General features: G+C 33.4%; 1 protein-coding gene across 6 annotated transcripts in view; it reads left to right on the top strand.

Annotated features, from left to right (window-relative positions):
* TAB2 (TGF-beta activated kinase 1 (MAP3K7) binding protein 2) overlaps positions 1-15,772 on the top strand; it is an 80,052-nt gene extending 64,280 nt beyond the window's left edge. For 5 of the 6 annotated variants that reach the window (XM_081045269.1, XM_081045270.1, XM_081045268.1 and 2 more), the window contains 4 exons: positions 6,267-6,427; positions 6,638-6,731; positions 8,040-8,120; positions 11,361-15,772. In XM_081045269.1, the coding sequence (XP_080901395.1) occupies positions 6,267-6,427; positions 6,638-6,731; positions 8,040-8,120; positions 11,361-11,503 (479 nt within the window). In that variant the 3' untranslated portion in view covers positions 11,504-15,772. The remainder of the gene's footprint in view (positions 1-6,266; positions 6,428-6,637; positions 6,732-8,039; positions 8,121-11,360) is intronic. The other variant, XM_081045271.1, reaches the window with a different exon arrangement.
* The last annotated feature ends 469 nt before the right edge of the window (positions 15,773-16,241 follow it).

Below are 16,241 nucleotides of genomic sequence, written 5' to 3'. Positions count from 1 at the left end.
TCTTCCTGTTGTATCATTGTTGGATTGTACCAGTTTTATTCCTCTGTCGATTTAGGAGGCAGAAGAATATAATATATAAATACAATGCTTAGTCAACCATCTTTAAATGAAAGTTCTAGCTAATATAATTGATTCTTCATAGCTTGGCTTTTTAAATCCATATTGGTCTATATGTAAATAACAGGAACAGAGAATTTTTCCTTTAGCTTACCCACTAGAGTCCATACAAATCACCCCTTCTTCATAAGTACATATTACTATGTGTGCATGAACTTAATTCATCTGTATATGTTATTGGTGTGATTTTGTTTATAACAGTTTCTTCATATGCCAAAGGATAGAAGCAAACCCTAAAAGCCAGGTTAAGGGATTCCTTAAATCCCTGTTCACTGTCATTTCCCATAACAGAGGTGGAATTTTCTAGCCTCACTCCTCAATTGCAGCCCTCATTTTTGTAAGCCTTCCTGACTCTCTTTCCAAGCTATCCCCTTCTTTGAGACCCTGGAAATACAATTGTCATGTTTCTTCCCAGTCAATACCCAATCCTTTTTCATTTAGTGGAGGCTGATCAGAGCAGAATTGTTTTTATAAACAAACACTATAATTATTCTTCATTATGAGTCTAAAAAAGTTATTTCTAATGGATATGTATTGTGTAATATTTTGAACAGTGAAGGTTAAAATTGCAGACAAAAACCACAACTAGAGAAAAAGAGTTGAGTTTTAGCTGAATTTTCAGTGATTTTTAGAAATTCATCTTGACACTATTTTCCTTGCAATTCATTTTTCTCAGATTCCTATCTAAAAATCCTAAACCACAAATGAAAAGTGAACTACACACATAAAAACCCAGGCACGCAGAAGAAAGCATTGCTGAGAAACAGAGATCATATCTCTTTCCTGTGACATTCAGAGCATTTTTAGCTTGTTTATAATTAACAGACATACTTAAGAGATCCTGAATAGTCTACAAACTAGGCTTGTCATTTCTAAATAATATAGTCATTACAACTCTAAGATTTTGTTTTCATGAGAAAGAACTATGTCTTACATAAATTCTAAGATAGTGGATTCATAGTATTTTGCTTTAGGGCTTCAGTCTAAGGTATCTTGCCTTTATTCCCAAAGGCAAGTTTTGTTATTGCAAAAACTCCTTCTTTTTTCTGTGAATTTCCACGATGTAATCTTTTTTGTTTCAGAAACATTTTTAAGAATTTACTCTTTAACTTCAAAACATCCCTACAACAATACCTTCAGCAACTGTGGCTCCTTCATTTCTCCTAAGTCTTTTTTAAATCAGATTTCTGCCTGTTGCCAAACTTTACCTCCCACTAATACTGGCCATCTGTGTAGCTCTCAACTCTGGTTTACTTTCCTCTTTTGATAGGAACATTAAGAAATGCAGTATTGAGGATTACTAAGGAAACTACCTGTGACTGGGAGAATGTTCAAACCAGTCCTGGAATGTATGTTCTGAGATTGAGATGTGTGTTACTTGGAAAATAAATTAGAATATTCTTTTACAGTTTTCCACACAGAATGAGAACTGTATGCTAGCATTTTTTTTCCTTTTATCATTAAGTAACGAACTTCTATCTCTCATAACATAATTTACCCTGATGTCCATTTTTTTCTGAAATTAATATTGCTACACTGGCTTTATTTCAGTATTGTATTTGCCTGGTATACACATTTCAAATTTTTTCTAGCTGCCTTCCAGATTTTCTCCATATTTTTCGTTTTCACCAGTTTGACTACGAGGTATCTAGGTTTTGTTTTGTTTTAATACCACTTGGAGTTCTCTGGGCTTCTTGGATCTGTGGTTTATTGTGGTTTATCTTTTATTCATTTTGGAAAATATTTGGCTATTATCTCCTGAAGTATTTCTTCTGCCTTGTTTTTCTCTTTACCAATGACATGTATTAGATCATTGGATATTGACCCGCACTTCTTAGACGCTTTGTCTTTTTTTCACGTTTTTTTTCTTTACGTTCAATTTGGGTGATTTCTATCCTCACATTCACTGATTCTTCTGAGTCCACTGTGCTAGGAAGCCTGTTGAAGAAATTTTTTATCTCTGATACCTCAAATTATCCATCAGTTCCTGCACATTGTCCACTTTTTTAACTAGATTTTTTAACATATTAATCATAGTTACATGATTTTAAATTCCATGTCAGGTAGTTGCAGCGTCTGGGTATGGTTCTATTGATGGCCTTCTCTGTTGATGATAAGTTACAGATTCCTCTTGATTTCCTGTGTATCATAATTTCTTATTGAATGCCCAATATTGTGTGGGGGGAAAAAAGAAGAGACTGGGATAAATAGTATTTACACCCAGAAACGAGAACACCTCTTTTTCTGTCAGGTCAGTACTGTGCAGTGTTCAGTCAATTCCATCAGGAATGGAGCAGGGTTGGGTTTTGTTGTTGCCTTTGATGCCCCACAGTCTTCAAGGATCTCCAGCAATGGGCTGCTCTTACTGTGTGTCTCTTAGAGTGGTGCCTAAAGTGCAAAATATATGTTTTACTTTAGTCCTTTTACTTTGACCTTTTCTGTGCTGTGATGGGTCCCCATGTACTCAGAGTCCTTGAGATGGTCAACAGGTCTCCACGTGATCTGGTACAGGGCCAGATAGATAGTAAATTATGTAGGATTTTGCAAGCCATGTGGTTTCTGTCACAACTATTCAACTCTGCTGTCATAACACAAAACCAGCTATAGACAATAAGTAAACAAGTGAGTATGGCTGTATTCCAGTATAACTTCATTCACAAACAGGCAGTGGGTCACATTTGGCTCATGGCCAATAGTTTGCTGACCCCTTGTTTAGAGCCTTGTTCTTACACCACTCCCAGCCTCCACCTCTGTAATATAAGCTCTGAGGGCAGGGAGTCTTAACCTGTTTTGTTCATTGATTTCCCAAGTGCCTACAACAGTGCCTAACGCGTAGTAGGCTCTTAATATTAAAGAATGGATCAGTGAATTACATTTTAAATGTGAATTACATTTTAAGTGTTTCTTATAAACAGCATATAGCTGAATTTTTAAAATCTAGTCTGATCTATTGTATTAATATCTTAACAGATACATTTAATTAGATTGTAGTTACTGTGATTACTGATATATTTGGAATTATTCCTGTCATTTTTTGTTTTCCAATTCTTTCCTTTTTTCCTTCCTTTTTTAATTTAAGTTTAATCACATTTTATTGATTTTCCATTTGTTCTGTCTTTTAATTTAGAAACTGCATTCTATTTAGCATTCTCTAGTAGTGATCCCCAAATCTTTAACATGTATGTTTGATTTAGCAACATTTGCAAGTATGCTTCCTAAACACTTTCATAACCTTAGAATGGTTGTCCTCTGATCTTCATACTTCCAATTTCTTGTGATTCTTTTCTAATATTTTAGTTTTTCTTTGTTTTAAATAATCCATGCCTCCCCACCCACTGCCATAGTCATTTTCCTTTGTTTATAGCTAGAACTTTTTAAGATTTATTCATCTTATTCCTTTTGTATTAATTTCCTTATCAAAAAACCTCTTTAGTAGTTCTTTCAGCAGCAGTCTGTGGTTGGTAAATTCCCCCAAACTTTATCTGTAAATGTCTTTATTCATCCATACGCTGATAATTTAGTTAGGTGAACAAATTACTCCCTTATCTTCTGGAATCTATTATTTCTTTTCTTCAATTTTGGAAGATTTTCAGCAAGAATCTCTTCCAATTTTGCCTCTCCTCCATTCTCTGTTGTTTTTTTCTAGAACTCCTTTTTAAATTTATACGAGATCTTTTACCCCCTCTTTCATGTTTTCTATCACTTTATCTCTGTGTGTTTTAGGTAATAATCTTAGATCTATCTTCCAGGTCACTAAACTGTGTCTTTGACTATATCCAATCTACTGTTTAATCTATATGACTTTTTCATTCCAGTAACTATTTTTCATTTCAAGAGGTTGTTTATGGTACTTTTACAAATCTGTCCTGTTATTTCTTTGTTATATTTTTGTTTCTTCTTTTATCACTATTACCATCTTAAACAGACTTTTCCATAGCTTCTTTGAGACTATTATATAATCTTTCAGTTTGCGGCTGGCTCTTTTTGGGCCATTGATTCTCAAGGTTATATCATTTTCTTATTTGGTCATATTTTTTATTTTGAGAACTTTTCTTCATTGAGGATTTTTCCTTTGTTGTATTTCATAGTAGTTGCTTGCTGGTAGTGGAAATGGGTTGCCAGGGCAGTTTGCATTTGCTTCTGCCAGGCGCCCCAAGGAAATAACCAGTCTGGGGCTGATTGTTATAATAATTTCTCATCCTGAGGTCTCTGTCTGCCCTTATGGTATAAATTGTGATCACTCAAGTGTGGTATAAATTAGATTTCAATGTCTCAAGAAACTGTTCTCATTCTTTCTCCATATCACAAAAGTGGATCCTGTTTTCTAATTTCAGCATGAACATGAATCATCATTTAGTCATTAAAACCACTAAATAAATGTGTTTAAAAATTTTTTTGCATATTTAGCAAAAAAAAAACCTTTTTGGGAGAAAATCTCTAGATTAATTTTAAATTCTACTTTTAAATAAAATAATTTAACAAATTTCAAATTAATACCATTTGAGACATGTTAGTAGGTGGTTGCAGTTTAAAAATGATGGAAAGTATATTACTCCTAGTTTTTCTTTAACTTGCCCTTCATTCCCACTTCGTGCCTTTATATTTTCTTTTGTTATTGTCCCACTCCAAAAATAAAAGCCCACGTCCTCATCTTCCTTTAGGAAAATAAATAAACCCTGTGCAGGATTCTTATATTTTGGTAGTAGGGGGATAAAATTCTGCAATTCAAATAAAATCAGATTAATACAGGCTTGACCAAACAAGCTTGGGTAGGTAGGAATGATGTGCAAAGACATGGCAAGTTTTCATCCAGGAACATGTGTACCTCCAAAAACACCTTCATGGGTTTGCAGAATATATATTAAATTGGCAGAGAGCGTCCCAGGATTTTAGTGTTTATCAGAATCAGCTATGCTTTTTAAAACTTGAAGCATAATGCCCTTGTATTTATTTCTTCCAATATATAAGGAAAATTACAGAGGGGAAAATCTGTGGATTATATTAGTGTTAGGTTTTTGTTGGAGAAAATTATCTACTGTTTAAAGTTAATTTTGAAGTACTTAAGCCTAATAGCCTACCCCATCCCACATCCTAATTATGGTTCTAGAATATACTACTGGATTGAATGGCCTGAATGTACCTAAATATGCCATAGCCTTTTTCTAATTTTTTAGATTCATAGAAAGTTGAGTTTAGTTGAAGATGACTGTTCAGCATTTATCTAATCTGCTTAATCTAATTGACTTTTCCATTTCAATCACTATTTTTCATTTTTAAAGATTGTTTATTGCACTTTTCAAAATCTGCCTATTTTCTCATGGTAGAATCATCCTAAGATGCCTTTTATAGACATAGATTCAGGTAGCTTCACTTTCAGTCCAGAATCCTAAAAAATGAGCCTCACATTGTCCAGGAAAGGACCACAAGAATATACATCAATTCTTACGGCTTTATCTGTTTCCCAAGCAGTTCATCATTCATGCTACAAGGTTGATTGCTTATTTTCTTTCTTTAAAAATCTTAGGAAAATATTTTCACAAAATGTAATTGGAATATAAGAAAATATATGTGTTTGATTTCTCTAAATGGTATAGTTTCTGTTCTACAATTTGAACAACTTAATGTTAACATTCATGTGGATTAAAACCAATGTTTTATTTGTTGCATACATCAAAATGGATTTGACCTACCCCACATTCCCTTCTAAAACAGTCATGAAATGTTCCTATTAGAATACCTAGTACATAATCCAAACGTGTCAGACTTTTTTGGAGTAGATGGGCTTATTTTTTCAGTGGATCAGATGTGAATTAAATATTAGTAAATAGGTTAATTGACTAGACTAGAGCCTTTAAAAAGTAATGGGTGAAAAATGCCGTCATTGGCCATAAACTGGGTTTATCCAAACCCTAAAAAAAACAAAGAAAAAAGTGAGTGACGTTTGTCCACTTAAATAATTAAAATAATTTTCAAGTAAAAAATTTTGAAATTTTAAGAGTTTAAACTTACAGTATTTGTTTCAATGTATCTTTGGGATTCTTGACAAACTATTATAACAGAAATACTTACTTGTTTTGTTTTCCCAAAGCTGCTTAAAGGTTAATTGACTAGAGTGAGTGGGTCCTCATGTTTATTAATACTTATTGCAGCTCTATTGGTACACCAGAAGGCCAGAATGGAACGACTTCAAAGAGAACTAGAGATTCAAAAGAAAAAGCTGGATAAACTAAAATCTGAGGTCAACGAAATGGAAAATAATCTAACTCGAAGGCGCCTGAAAAGATCGAATTCCATATCCCAAATACCTTCAGTAAGTCATTGTATAAACTGTTGTGCCCTCTATGCTTGACCATGAAAATAGGCAATCTGTCATAAATATCAAAGCTTGATCTGGTTTTCTAGAAAAGCTCTTAATTCATACTTGTTTTTCTGTTCCTATCTTCCCGTGCCAAACTACTCTTTCTTAATTAATGACACAAAAATTCAATGTAGATCGTTCTCACATGGAATTATCTTTCAGCTCGAAGAAATGCAGCATTTGAGAAGTTGTAATAGACAACTCCAGATTGACATTGACTGCTTAACCAAAGAAATTGATCTTTTTCAAGCCCGAGGTAAAGTTCAGTGCATACTCAGCTGAAATTCATTGTATAAATTTACCAACTCTTTTCCTGTGGCTGAAAACATACTTATCAATCACAGTCTTATTTTCTCAGATTTGATTTTGGAGTCAGACAGTACTAAAGAACTACTGGGTTTTTCTTTTCTCTCTCCTCAGTCCCCTCCCCCCAGAAGTATTTGATAGAGAAGTAATTTGATATACTTCAAATCTGCTTTAGTCATGTGTTAAGGGAAGATAAGGATTAGTATCTCTGGCTGTATTGTCAAAAGTATTAGTAAAATGTGTTACAAATACTAGAATGTGTTCTAAATAAGTAATGTTAATTAAGATTAAAACATTATACTTATACCCCTTTTTTTATTTCCCTTTTTTCCTTTTGCCTTTCAAGAATTATGCTTTTAAAAACAATTTAAAATGTACCCCCACCCTAATAACACTATCTAAATTGACAAAAATAGAAAAGAGAATAAAAATATGGCTTATATATTTTTAGAACCATGATAGTTTATTATACTTGAACTATTAATTGACAAGCAATCATCGCTTATTGTAGTAAAAAATGTTTACAATTTAATTCAATTCCAATGACAATTAAAAGGAAATTTATAACTAAACCTAATTCTGAAGTTGGAGAAATAATAGAAATATATAAAATGGAAAAGACAGGAAAGGGAAGGAAGCCAACAAAAAAATAAATCCTTAATCACACTTTTGAGTTTGTGCCAGAGTCCATTAAACTGAAAGATGATTCATTTTATTTTTTTAAAACGTCAGTAACCTATTTATTTTGAAACATTCATAGAAAATGCCATAAATTTTACTTCGGAGAGAAAAAGAAAGGGCTGATCTAGAAATTATATAGTCTTGAACTTGTTCCTTTTGTTTGAAATCTGAACCATTGTATTACATCAGTGCAAGGTTTTTATACTTACTTGGGGCCAACCTATTTGGTTGCTTAACTCCATGTTTGATCATTTAAAATTATATTTTAAATTGTTAAATTTTTAGTTATTTTAATTTGCCCCATAGAACAGGACTCTAGTTCTAATTATATTACTGTCTTATTGGAATTAGTTTGACTTCTTCCCCGATTTACCACTTAGACCTCCATTATGAGTACTGTATTATACCTACCTACCTCAGCTGCTTTGAAATCCTTACATATAACCTGAGATTAGAGCTACAAAAATAAAAGCATTTCTGTGATTATCTTTAGAAATAAAATATTTGCTTTTTAAAAAATAAAATTAAATATTTTTCAGCTATAAACGTTGATATATTTACTTTTTATATATTTCAGGACCACATTTTAATCCCAGCGCTATTCATAACTTTTATGACAATATTGGATTTGTAGGTCCTGTGCCACCAAAACCCAAAGGTTAGTGTATCCATTAAGTGTGAAAACTGTTGCATTTTGAAAAGCAAGATTTTAGAAAATTTTATTTTTATCAACCTTTCACTCTAGAAGTGCTTCAAACTTTGGCATTGTGAATGGATTCCTTAGGAAGATATTTGTTTATTTTTACTTACATGCTGGGGATTGGGGAGGATGCAAAAGTGTAATGTATTTAGTTCTTAAAAAGTAGTATAGATGTCCTTAAGATTCATTATATGCTCCCAAAATAGCAAGTCTTGGCCAAAAAAAAAAACAAATCATTGGGTGCAAATTTTGTATACTTTCAATTTTAGACAAATGATGAGGAATATACCTTAGGGAAGTTTATTTTTCATGAGTATCCTGTCTTGTTTAATTTATACATAATTCTGTATAATCCAATACTCTGAATTCCAGATGAATGATTTTTGAAAATTATTACCTATATCATTTTACATCATTGATATTCACAGACTTTATACACTCCAAACTAGGAAATGTCAAAATGTGTGTGGGTTTTTTATTCCAGGCATTAAAAAATATATTTTAAAAAAAATCCACTTTGAAAAAATAAAAATTATTAATAGAAAAAAAAAAGAAAGAAATAGGAACAAGAAAGACTGAGTATGTTACTGGTTCTTTGGTTTACAAAAATGTTAACATTCTCATTCAGTATCCTGTTCTCTTCACTCATTTTTGTTTAAGTATAATTTAAGCCTAACTATATCTTCATTTTTTTTATTTAAAAGTTTTTAAACATCGCTGGAATGTAATGAACTGTTATGATAAAGGAGCAAAAGTGAGATTAGGAGTATTCGGACACTGGATGCTATTTGATATTAACTGAATAAAGGAATAAAGAAAACGGTGGCATAGTCTAGCTCCTTAAAATAAGCAAAGTGGATATTTCAGACTCCAAATGAGTTGCCTCAATATAACCTTTTTACTCTTTCAACCATGAGAATTTTTCTTATAAAAAGATTCCTATTTTGCTTCAACACAATTCAGTATTTATGTATTGAGGATAGGAGAGGTGGAATATAGGTAAAATAAGATTGGTCTTGACAGTTACTGAAATAGGATAAGTACATGACAATTTATTTTACTATCCTCTCTACTTTTACATATACATGTGAAATTTTTCACAGTAAGAAATTTTTTATAAAAGAAAAAATTTATTACTTAAAAACTATTTTGCAATAAATGGAAGCTTGTATCTGGCTATTTTTGGAGCAATAGCAAGTCAGTCATTTTGCCGTACAGCTAAAATGGGGAGTTCTTATTTTCACTTATAGAGGATTATTTAGTTATTTCTTAAAATAAGATCTGCTTCACAATGCAGTTTTTTTAAACAGCTAAAATTATAAATCATCTTTTCCAATGTAACTTCCTCTTTTTTTAATTCTGGTGATTTAGTTTCCAAATACCACTAATAAAAAGATTCATAATTCTAAGTACCAAATGAGATTGTACAGATGTAAGAAAACCATTGGAGGTTTTTCACTTAAAAAAATATACATATACGTAATGTTTCCCAAGTATAGAGTGTGAAATAATTTTAGGTGGTAAAACGTCAAACTTTTTTTAACTGTATTTATTTTAATGTGTTTTAGGGGATGCTAACTAGTATTGTCAGACCCTTGGTTTTTCAAATATTTTTACTTAGATAAGCCTTAATTAGATATTTGTTTTAAAATTATTCAGTTTTAAGAAAATTATAAATAATACTCTCAAGTTGCTCACGCATGTGGCAGAAATTGTGGTGATGCTTAAAAATTGTGACCAGAGTCTGAAGTTGGGAATTTTGCAATCAAGTATTCTTTAAGACTAATCAGTGAATAAGGTGCTGCTAAAGGGGTACAGAATACCAAACATCACTATTTTAAATTTGTTATAAAGACTTCCTATATTTTCATCTAGTAAATACAATAGTTTGTTTTTTCAAAATAGCAGAAAAGGTATTTAGTTACCATCTCAGTAACTAAATGTAGTAGGTGGAATTTGCAAATTAATATACATTGTTTTAGTAGTTTAAATCATTAAATTATAAACCTTGACAGGAAAGATCCAAGAAGGCATGCTCTTTTACCTTTAAACTTCCCAAAAATAATTTGTAGGAATACTATTCTAAATTTATAATGGGAGCCCCCAAAAAAAGAGTTTCATAAATGTATTAGTTTCATTTTAGATACAACCTTGGAGGAGTATAATTATCCCTTGTGTTTAAGATACTTCTATTCATGCAAACACTCTAGAACAGGGGTGTCCAAACTGCGGCCCGCAGGCCAACTGTGGTCCGCAATCCATTGTTAATTGGCCCACAGTAAATTCCAAAAATATATTTAGTTTACTTAAATAAAGCAGGTGAGGCAATACGTACTTCACCTCGAGTGAGTGGCCCGGCTGTGTGTGTATTTTACCGCATATGGCCCTTGGTGAAAGCCGTTGAAAAAAGTTTGGACACCCTTGAGCTAGAACATAGGCCTCTTAAAACTGCAGCGACTTTGTTTTATAAGTAAGAAAGAGTAAACCGAGAGGATATGTGATTTTTTTTTAAGATCACACAGCAAAGAAATGAGGAGTTAGTAGCAGAGCCAGATGCAGGCCGGCACGTTCACGACCCTCCGTCTAGTGTTCTTCCTACTATTCCGTAACCAACTTGATTTAAAAGTAAAATATGGTAATTTTTTTATACGATTCGCTTCTCCAGGGTCTGTTATTGATATATAGTTAAATAAGATCATAGAAATTAGTTCACCTTTATCTTTTATTTGTGTTGTTCAAAGCTTACATTTTTAGCTGATAGAGAACACCTAACAAAAACTTCCATTCCTGGTAAAAAACAGAAATATAAATACTATTTCAGTGGAAAATGAAACATAATGAGACGTAAATTCACTGTCAGTATTGCATTGTAGTAGGACACCTTTTCACAATCTTAGGTGACGTTGTGGTTACCATATGAATTGATTTCCCTTTTCTCTTGCTATAAATTGGAGCAAACGATGCTCTTTTCCCCCTTAAGGAGATAATTGAGGGGATTACATTTTGTCCCTGTTGCTATTCCCCGGGGGAGAAGTACCAGCTTGATAGAGGTTGGTGAGGACCAAGCATCTGTGTCAGTTTCCGCTAGATGCTTCATTTGGGTAAAGATGCTGTGCAATACAAACAGTGTTTAAAACGGCCAGTAATTTATGACTTTGCGATGTTTGCTGCTAAAATAATTCTTTTGCTTCCTTACAGATCAAAGGTCCACCATCAAAACACCAAAGACTCAAGATACAGAAGATGATGAGGGGGCTCAGTGGAATTGTACTGCCTGTACTTTTTTGAACCATCCAGCCTTAATTCGCTGTGAACAGTGTGAGATGCCAAGGCATTTCTGAGCCAAAAGGCCCTATATCTTCTATAAAATCACATCTGAAGTTCAAGAAACTAGTCTGTCATCAGGGGAAAAGCTTCACTGCTACATAGGATTTTGTCAGATTGAAGGTGTGACAAGACGGTGTTGTGCTAATGTTAAATGTCAGCCCACAGAGCTAATAATACCTCAGTAATGTCATGGGCAGTTGAAATTCATCACATGAAAGGTAATCTGCTGAAAGACTTGGTTGCCCGCTGCCTAACCATGTACAGTGTTACCAGTAGCCCATTGTGGATAATTCTCAAGATGTTCATGCCTAGGTGTTCCCAGTGCCTTTTTCCCCTCATGTCACTACTGAATTTTGACAGGAGGAAGGAATAGAATGATGGCCTTTTTATTTTTTTTTTAAGCTTTCGGTGAAACACTACAAACATGAAGAAAAGGAACAAGGTGTAACTATTTAAAAACTGTTTGCTGCCACATAGTGCCAATGAATAGGGGAAGAACTTCACAAATCTGTGGTACTCTGGCCTTATCTTTGTCTTCCCTGAAAACGTCTCCACTCTGAAGCCAGCATCTAGGGTCTAAAGATGAAAAGGAAAGCAGCATGCATTGTCTATACAAACATGCAGTGAAATATCCCAAAGCTTTTCCTACTGTACAGATTTCTCGAGTCTGCTTTAAGTGATTTCTTTTCTCCTTTATTATTTTCTTATATTTCTATATGTATAGTGTAATAGTCTTTTGTTAACTAATTTTCTTTTTTCCTTTAGTGATTAAGCACGATCATGTCCCCTTTTAAGCCTTACCTGAAAAAAGCAATGCCTTAAAATAAAAAAGCATTAATGAAATGAACGTATGCACAGAATAACTTGACTTATTCTGTACTTTGCCCTCTTTGAGTGCCGATGTTCTGTGAAGACATACAGATGCTGCAAAGTGAATTGCAGAAAATGTTACAAGACTTATGTCTATAAGTCACACTATATACTAACTTTACGGTGGGTGACACAACACAGTGTTTTATCTTCCACAGGGAAGCTTAAAACAAAAGATATTTTTAACCCACTGACAGAGCAACAAGGTTAAACTTGCTTCATCTGCCTGGTGTCCCACAGAACTTTCACAAGAGATTACTATTGGGAAAGTAGTTTCAAAACCAGCAACAGCAGCAGTACCTACAGCCCTTTTTTTTTTCTTTTTTTTTGAGAGAAGTTTAAATGCTTTACTGTTGGGGCAATTCGTTTCTAAACCTGACGTGGTGGCAGTATCATGTGTATTTATAAAACAAGGCTAGTCATATTTAGGACAACTGAAGAAAAGCTGGAAAAAAGAAAAGCAAGCAAACTTGAACACTGAAGCAACCTCAAGCATCTCTTTATTTTGATGATATATTTTTATAAGGAAAATAAATATTCAGACGATCAGGAATGTATATAACTAAATGAAATCAAGAAAAAGAAATAACAGTATGCATTTAAAAAGAATTATGAAATTATATATCAGTGCTTAGAATGGGGCTAAGGGAAGTGCTGAAATGTAGCAAAAGATAGAAGATAATGTAGACTGTCACCCACTGTAAATGTTTGGATATTTTTTAAATAAACAAGATTATCACAGGTGATCTATATGAATGTCAAAGCCTTGGCTTCCAGGCTCTGCATTGTGTATATGGGAAGAATATGACAATCCTAGTTGATTAGACAGTAGACCCAACGCCCATACATTTGATGCCTTTTGCTTTAAAAATAGGCCTTGTTTTTCAGCTTCATCTGCAGTTCTATGTGAAGATCGATAAATCAGTTTTTACTTGTTTTATTAATAAAACGTAATTTGGATATCTTGAGTTGATGGTTTTGTGATTTAGCTGGGTAAACTATCTTTGTAACAGATAAGTTATTTATAAAAATTAAAAAAACTTATATTCTAATGTGGATTTTGTGAGTTGTTTTTAAAGTTTGTGGGACAGGAGATAATTTATGCCCCAGCAGAACATTTGATAGTTAATTGAAGCCAGAGAAAACTCATTCTCTAGAGTCTTCTCATGACATCACAGCATTCAACTGCATTTCTGGGATTGTTTCTATCAATTTCCTGAGGCTTCTTTTTAACTGCTGAAAGAAAGCAACCATGTTCAGCTGAGCAAGAAAAATGAATATAGCTTCTGCTTTTTTCATAGTTTATTATAGCTTTTCCTTTCTTTTTTGGGTTTTTAAAGTTTACCCCATTGTTGAAAATGTGATTTCTTGGGTCATTTAGCCTGAGTAGTCATTTAGTCAATATTTGCTCCCTCACATAATGTGTCGGTGCTGAGATGGTGATGCTTCTCTTGAAGAGAACCTTTATATTAAAGAGTTTTCAAAAAATTACGACTCAGTCCTTCTGAGCTTGCAAAGAGCAAAGTAGCATTTACTGATGTTTTTATGACATAACTGTAGAAAACCTTGCCTTGCCTTGCTTGGTCCTTTAAACCTAGTGGGACAAAATAATATTTGCCAAGGAATAGGAGGCCTGGACATGGTGGTCTGGAGACCATCTTTCAGGAATTCGTGTACTAAAATACAGGTACAGGAACCTCAAATGGAAAGATGGACTTCTATTTCTCGTCAGTAATTATCTTCGGGTGCTGACATTCTCTCGGGATGGTGGATAATTAGAAGCTCATGTAAACTGGACTTATCAGGAAAACTTTTATATTAACAGAATATTGACCAGTATCTTAAATTTTTCATTTACTTTTTTAAATGATTAATCTGAATCAATCTACAGTCTGATACAGAGGGTGCCAAAAAAGGTATACACATTTTAAGAAAGGAAAATGTATTAAAATTACACTGACGGTAAACATTTTGAGCACCTCTTATAATTGCAGAAGTCAAATGTGACTTGTATTCATCTTTTGTTATTGGGATATATTGAGTATTACAATTTTAATACAGTTTTTTCCTTCCTTAAAATGTGTATATGTTTTCTTGGCACCCTCTGTATTAATAGACTTTATAATGGGGAATTGAAGTTATGCAAAAAACCATAAATAGTCCAAAACTATACTGGCTATTAACTTTAAACTTATATTTGAATCAAAGCATTTATAAATATCAAAGTTAACTGACGTCACAGTTTTCTCTCTCCCAATTCAATGTTGATGGGAACTTTTAGTGAGTAATGATAGGTTTAAGAAGAAGACCGTAAAATATGATATTCAGTCCATGAGTAATTGAAGTTAGCTGTATTGCCTTAGAAAATAATATTAAATCTCTAATGGTATCAAAGCCTATTCCATATTTAATATCTGCACACTGGATATTAGCAAACTTTCCCATACAATCTTACAAAATACTTCTATGTTTCTGTGACAAGCAAACATATTTTTGGCTCCAGGTTTTAGAAGCTACAATTATTATACCCATTTCACTTGAAGATGAAATGGCTGAGCTACATTTTAACTTTTATTGCTTCCATCTGAAAATATAGTTGGGCAACTGAGAGAAAAGAAAGAACTAATAAAACAAAATTTTGTAGTTGTATATTAAATTGGGTTTTTTCCCTCAAAAGCTATTTGGGTTTGTTGGTTTGTTTTAAGGAACTGTAGTTAATCATATAAAAACGCTTGGTAATGAATGCATTGTCTTTGCAAATACAAATGTCCTATATTATTGGTTCAAAAATAGAATTGCCATGTTGCATTATAATAGTTCATTGATTTACCTAGTTATGAAAGGTTATGAAAGCTGTTGCATTTTTAACACTATGACACCTTGTTCCCACAAATCTTAAGAGTCAGGACAGTTAGGGTTCAATTTTGGACATCTCCCCAGATTTACTCTATAGCCCTAGGATAGTCCCTTGCTTTTTATTTCTCTGCTTTATGAAATGGAAATAATGTGAAACCCACCTCACAGGGGTGTTAAGGGGACTAATGAAACTGCCTGAGCCACCCCTTCTGTCTCTAGGAACTGGGTTATCCTAAAGCAGTCGGTCATGCTCTTGCATGAATGGGTATGAAGATGTTTTTCTCAACAGTATTAATGAACAAAACGGTAAGTTTGCTGTTTATTTCTCAGAATTGGTCTAGGGATATCTCAGTGGATCAGAATTTGGTATTTCATGTACTGTGATTGAATTTTTTACCTTACCAAAAGATTGGTTGCTTTGCAAAGATTATAAAATTATGCTGACCTGAAGATTAAGTGTGTTTATATTTCTGTTACATGTCCAGCTATCTAAAGAATGTACATTTTATGATGGAGCATAACAACTTATTTCTCCCGGAAAATAAACTTTCTTCAGAGGACTTACCCCAGTGTTTGCACAACTGCATATTTGTTTTAAGCCTAAAATCGACCCAAGATACACTTCATTCTAGCCTCTCTCTTTACAGAACTTCTTTACCTTTGCTCTTTTTCTGAGGGCAGGAAGACAGCCTTCCTCTGATCCCAATGACACTATAGCACCTTTAGAACTTACTGTCTGCATTCCAAAACTGTGTCTTGACCCTCCTAGCACAGTGAACACATCCTGTGGTATCTTCACTATGTAAATGCTTTTTAGAGATAGTAAAAAGGAAAAAAGGAGTTTGCCTCCCACCTGTGAGCCCACTCAGTCCATAGTAGGATTGGTGCCTTTTCACACTGATCTATTGGGTTCTCCTGCCTCCAGCTTCTTACACCTCCACACACTGCAGCTAGATGAGAGAGAACACCAAGTAAGATCCCACCCTCCTTTTCAGAAATCTTTACTGTTTTGTCATTGCTGATGGG

The sequence above is a fragment of the Rhinolophus hipposideros genome (genome assembly GCF_964194185.1).
Source record: "Rhinolophus hipposideros genome assembly, chromosome: 3".
Classification (NCBI taxonomy): Eukaryota; Metazoa; Chordata; class Mammalia; order Chiroptera; family Rhinolophidae; genus Rhinolophus; species Rhinolophus hipposideros.
This window is presented reverse-complemented; position numbering and strand designations above follow the sequence as displayed.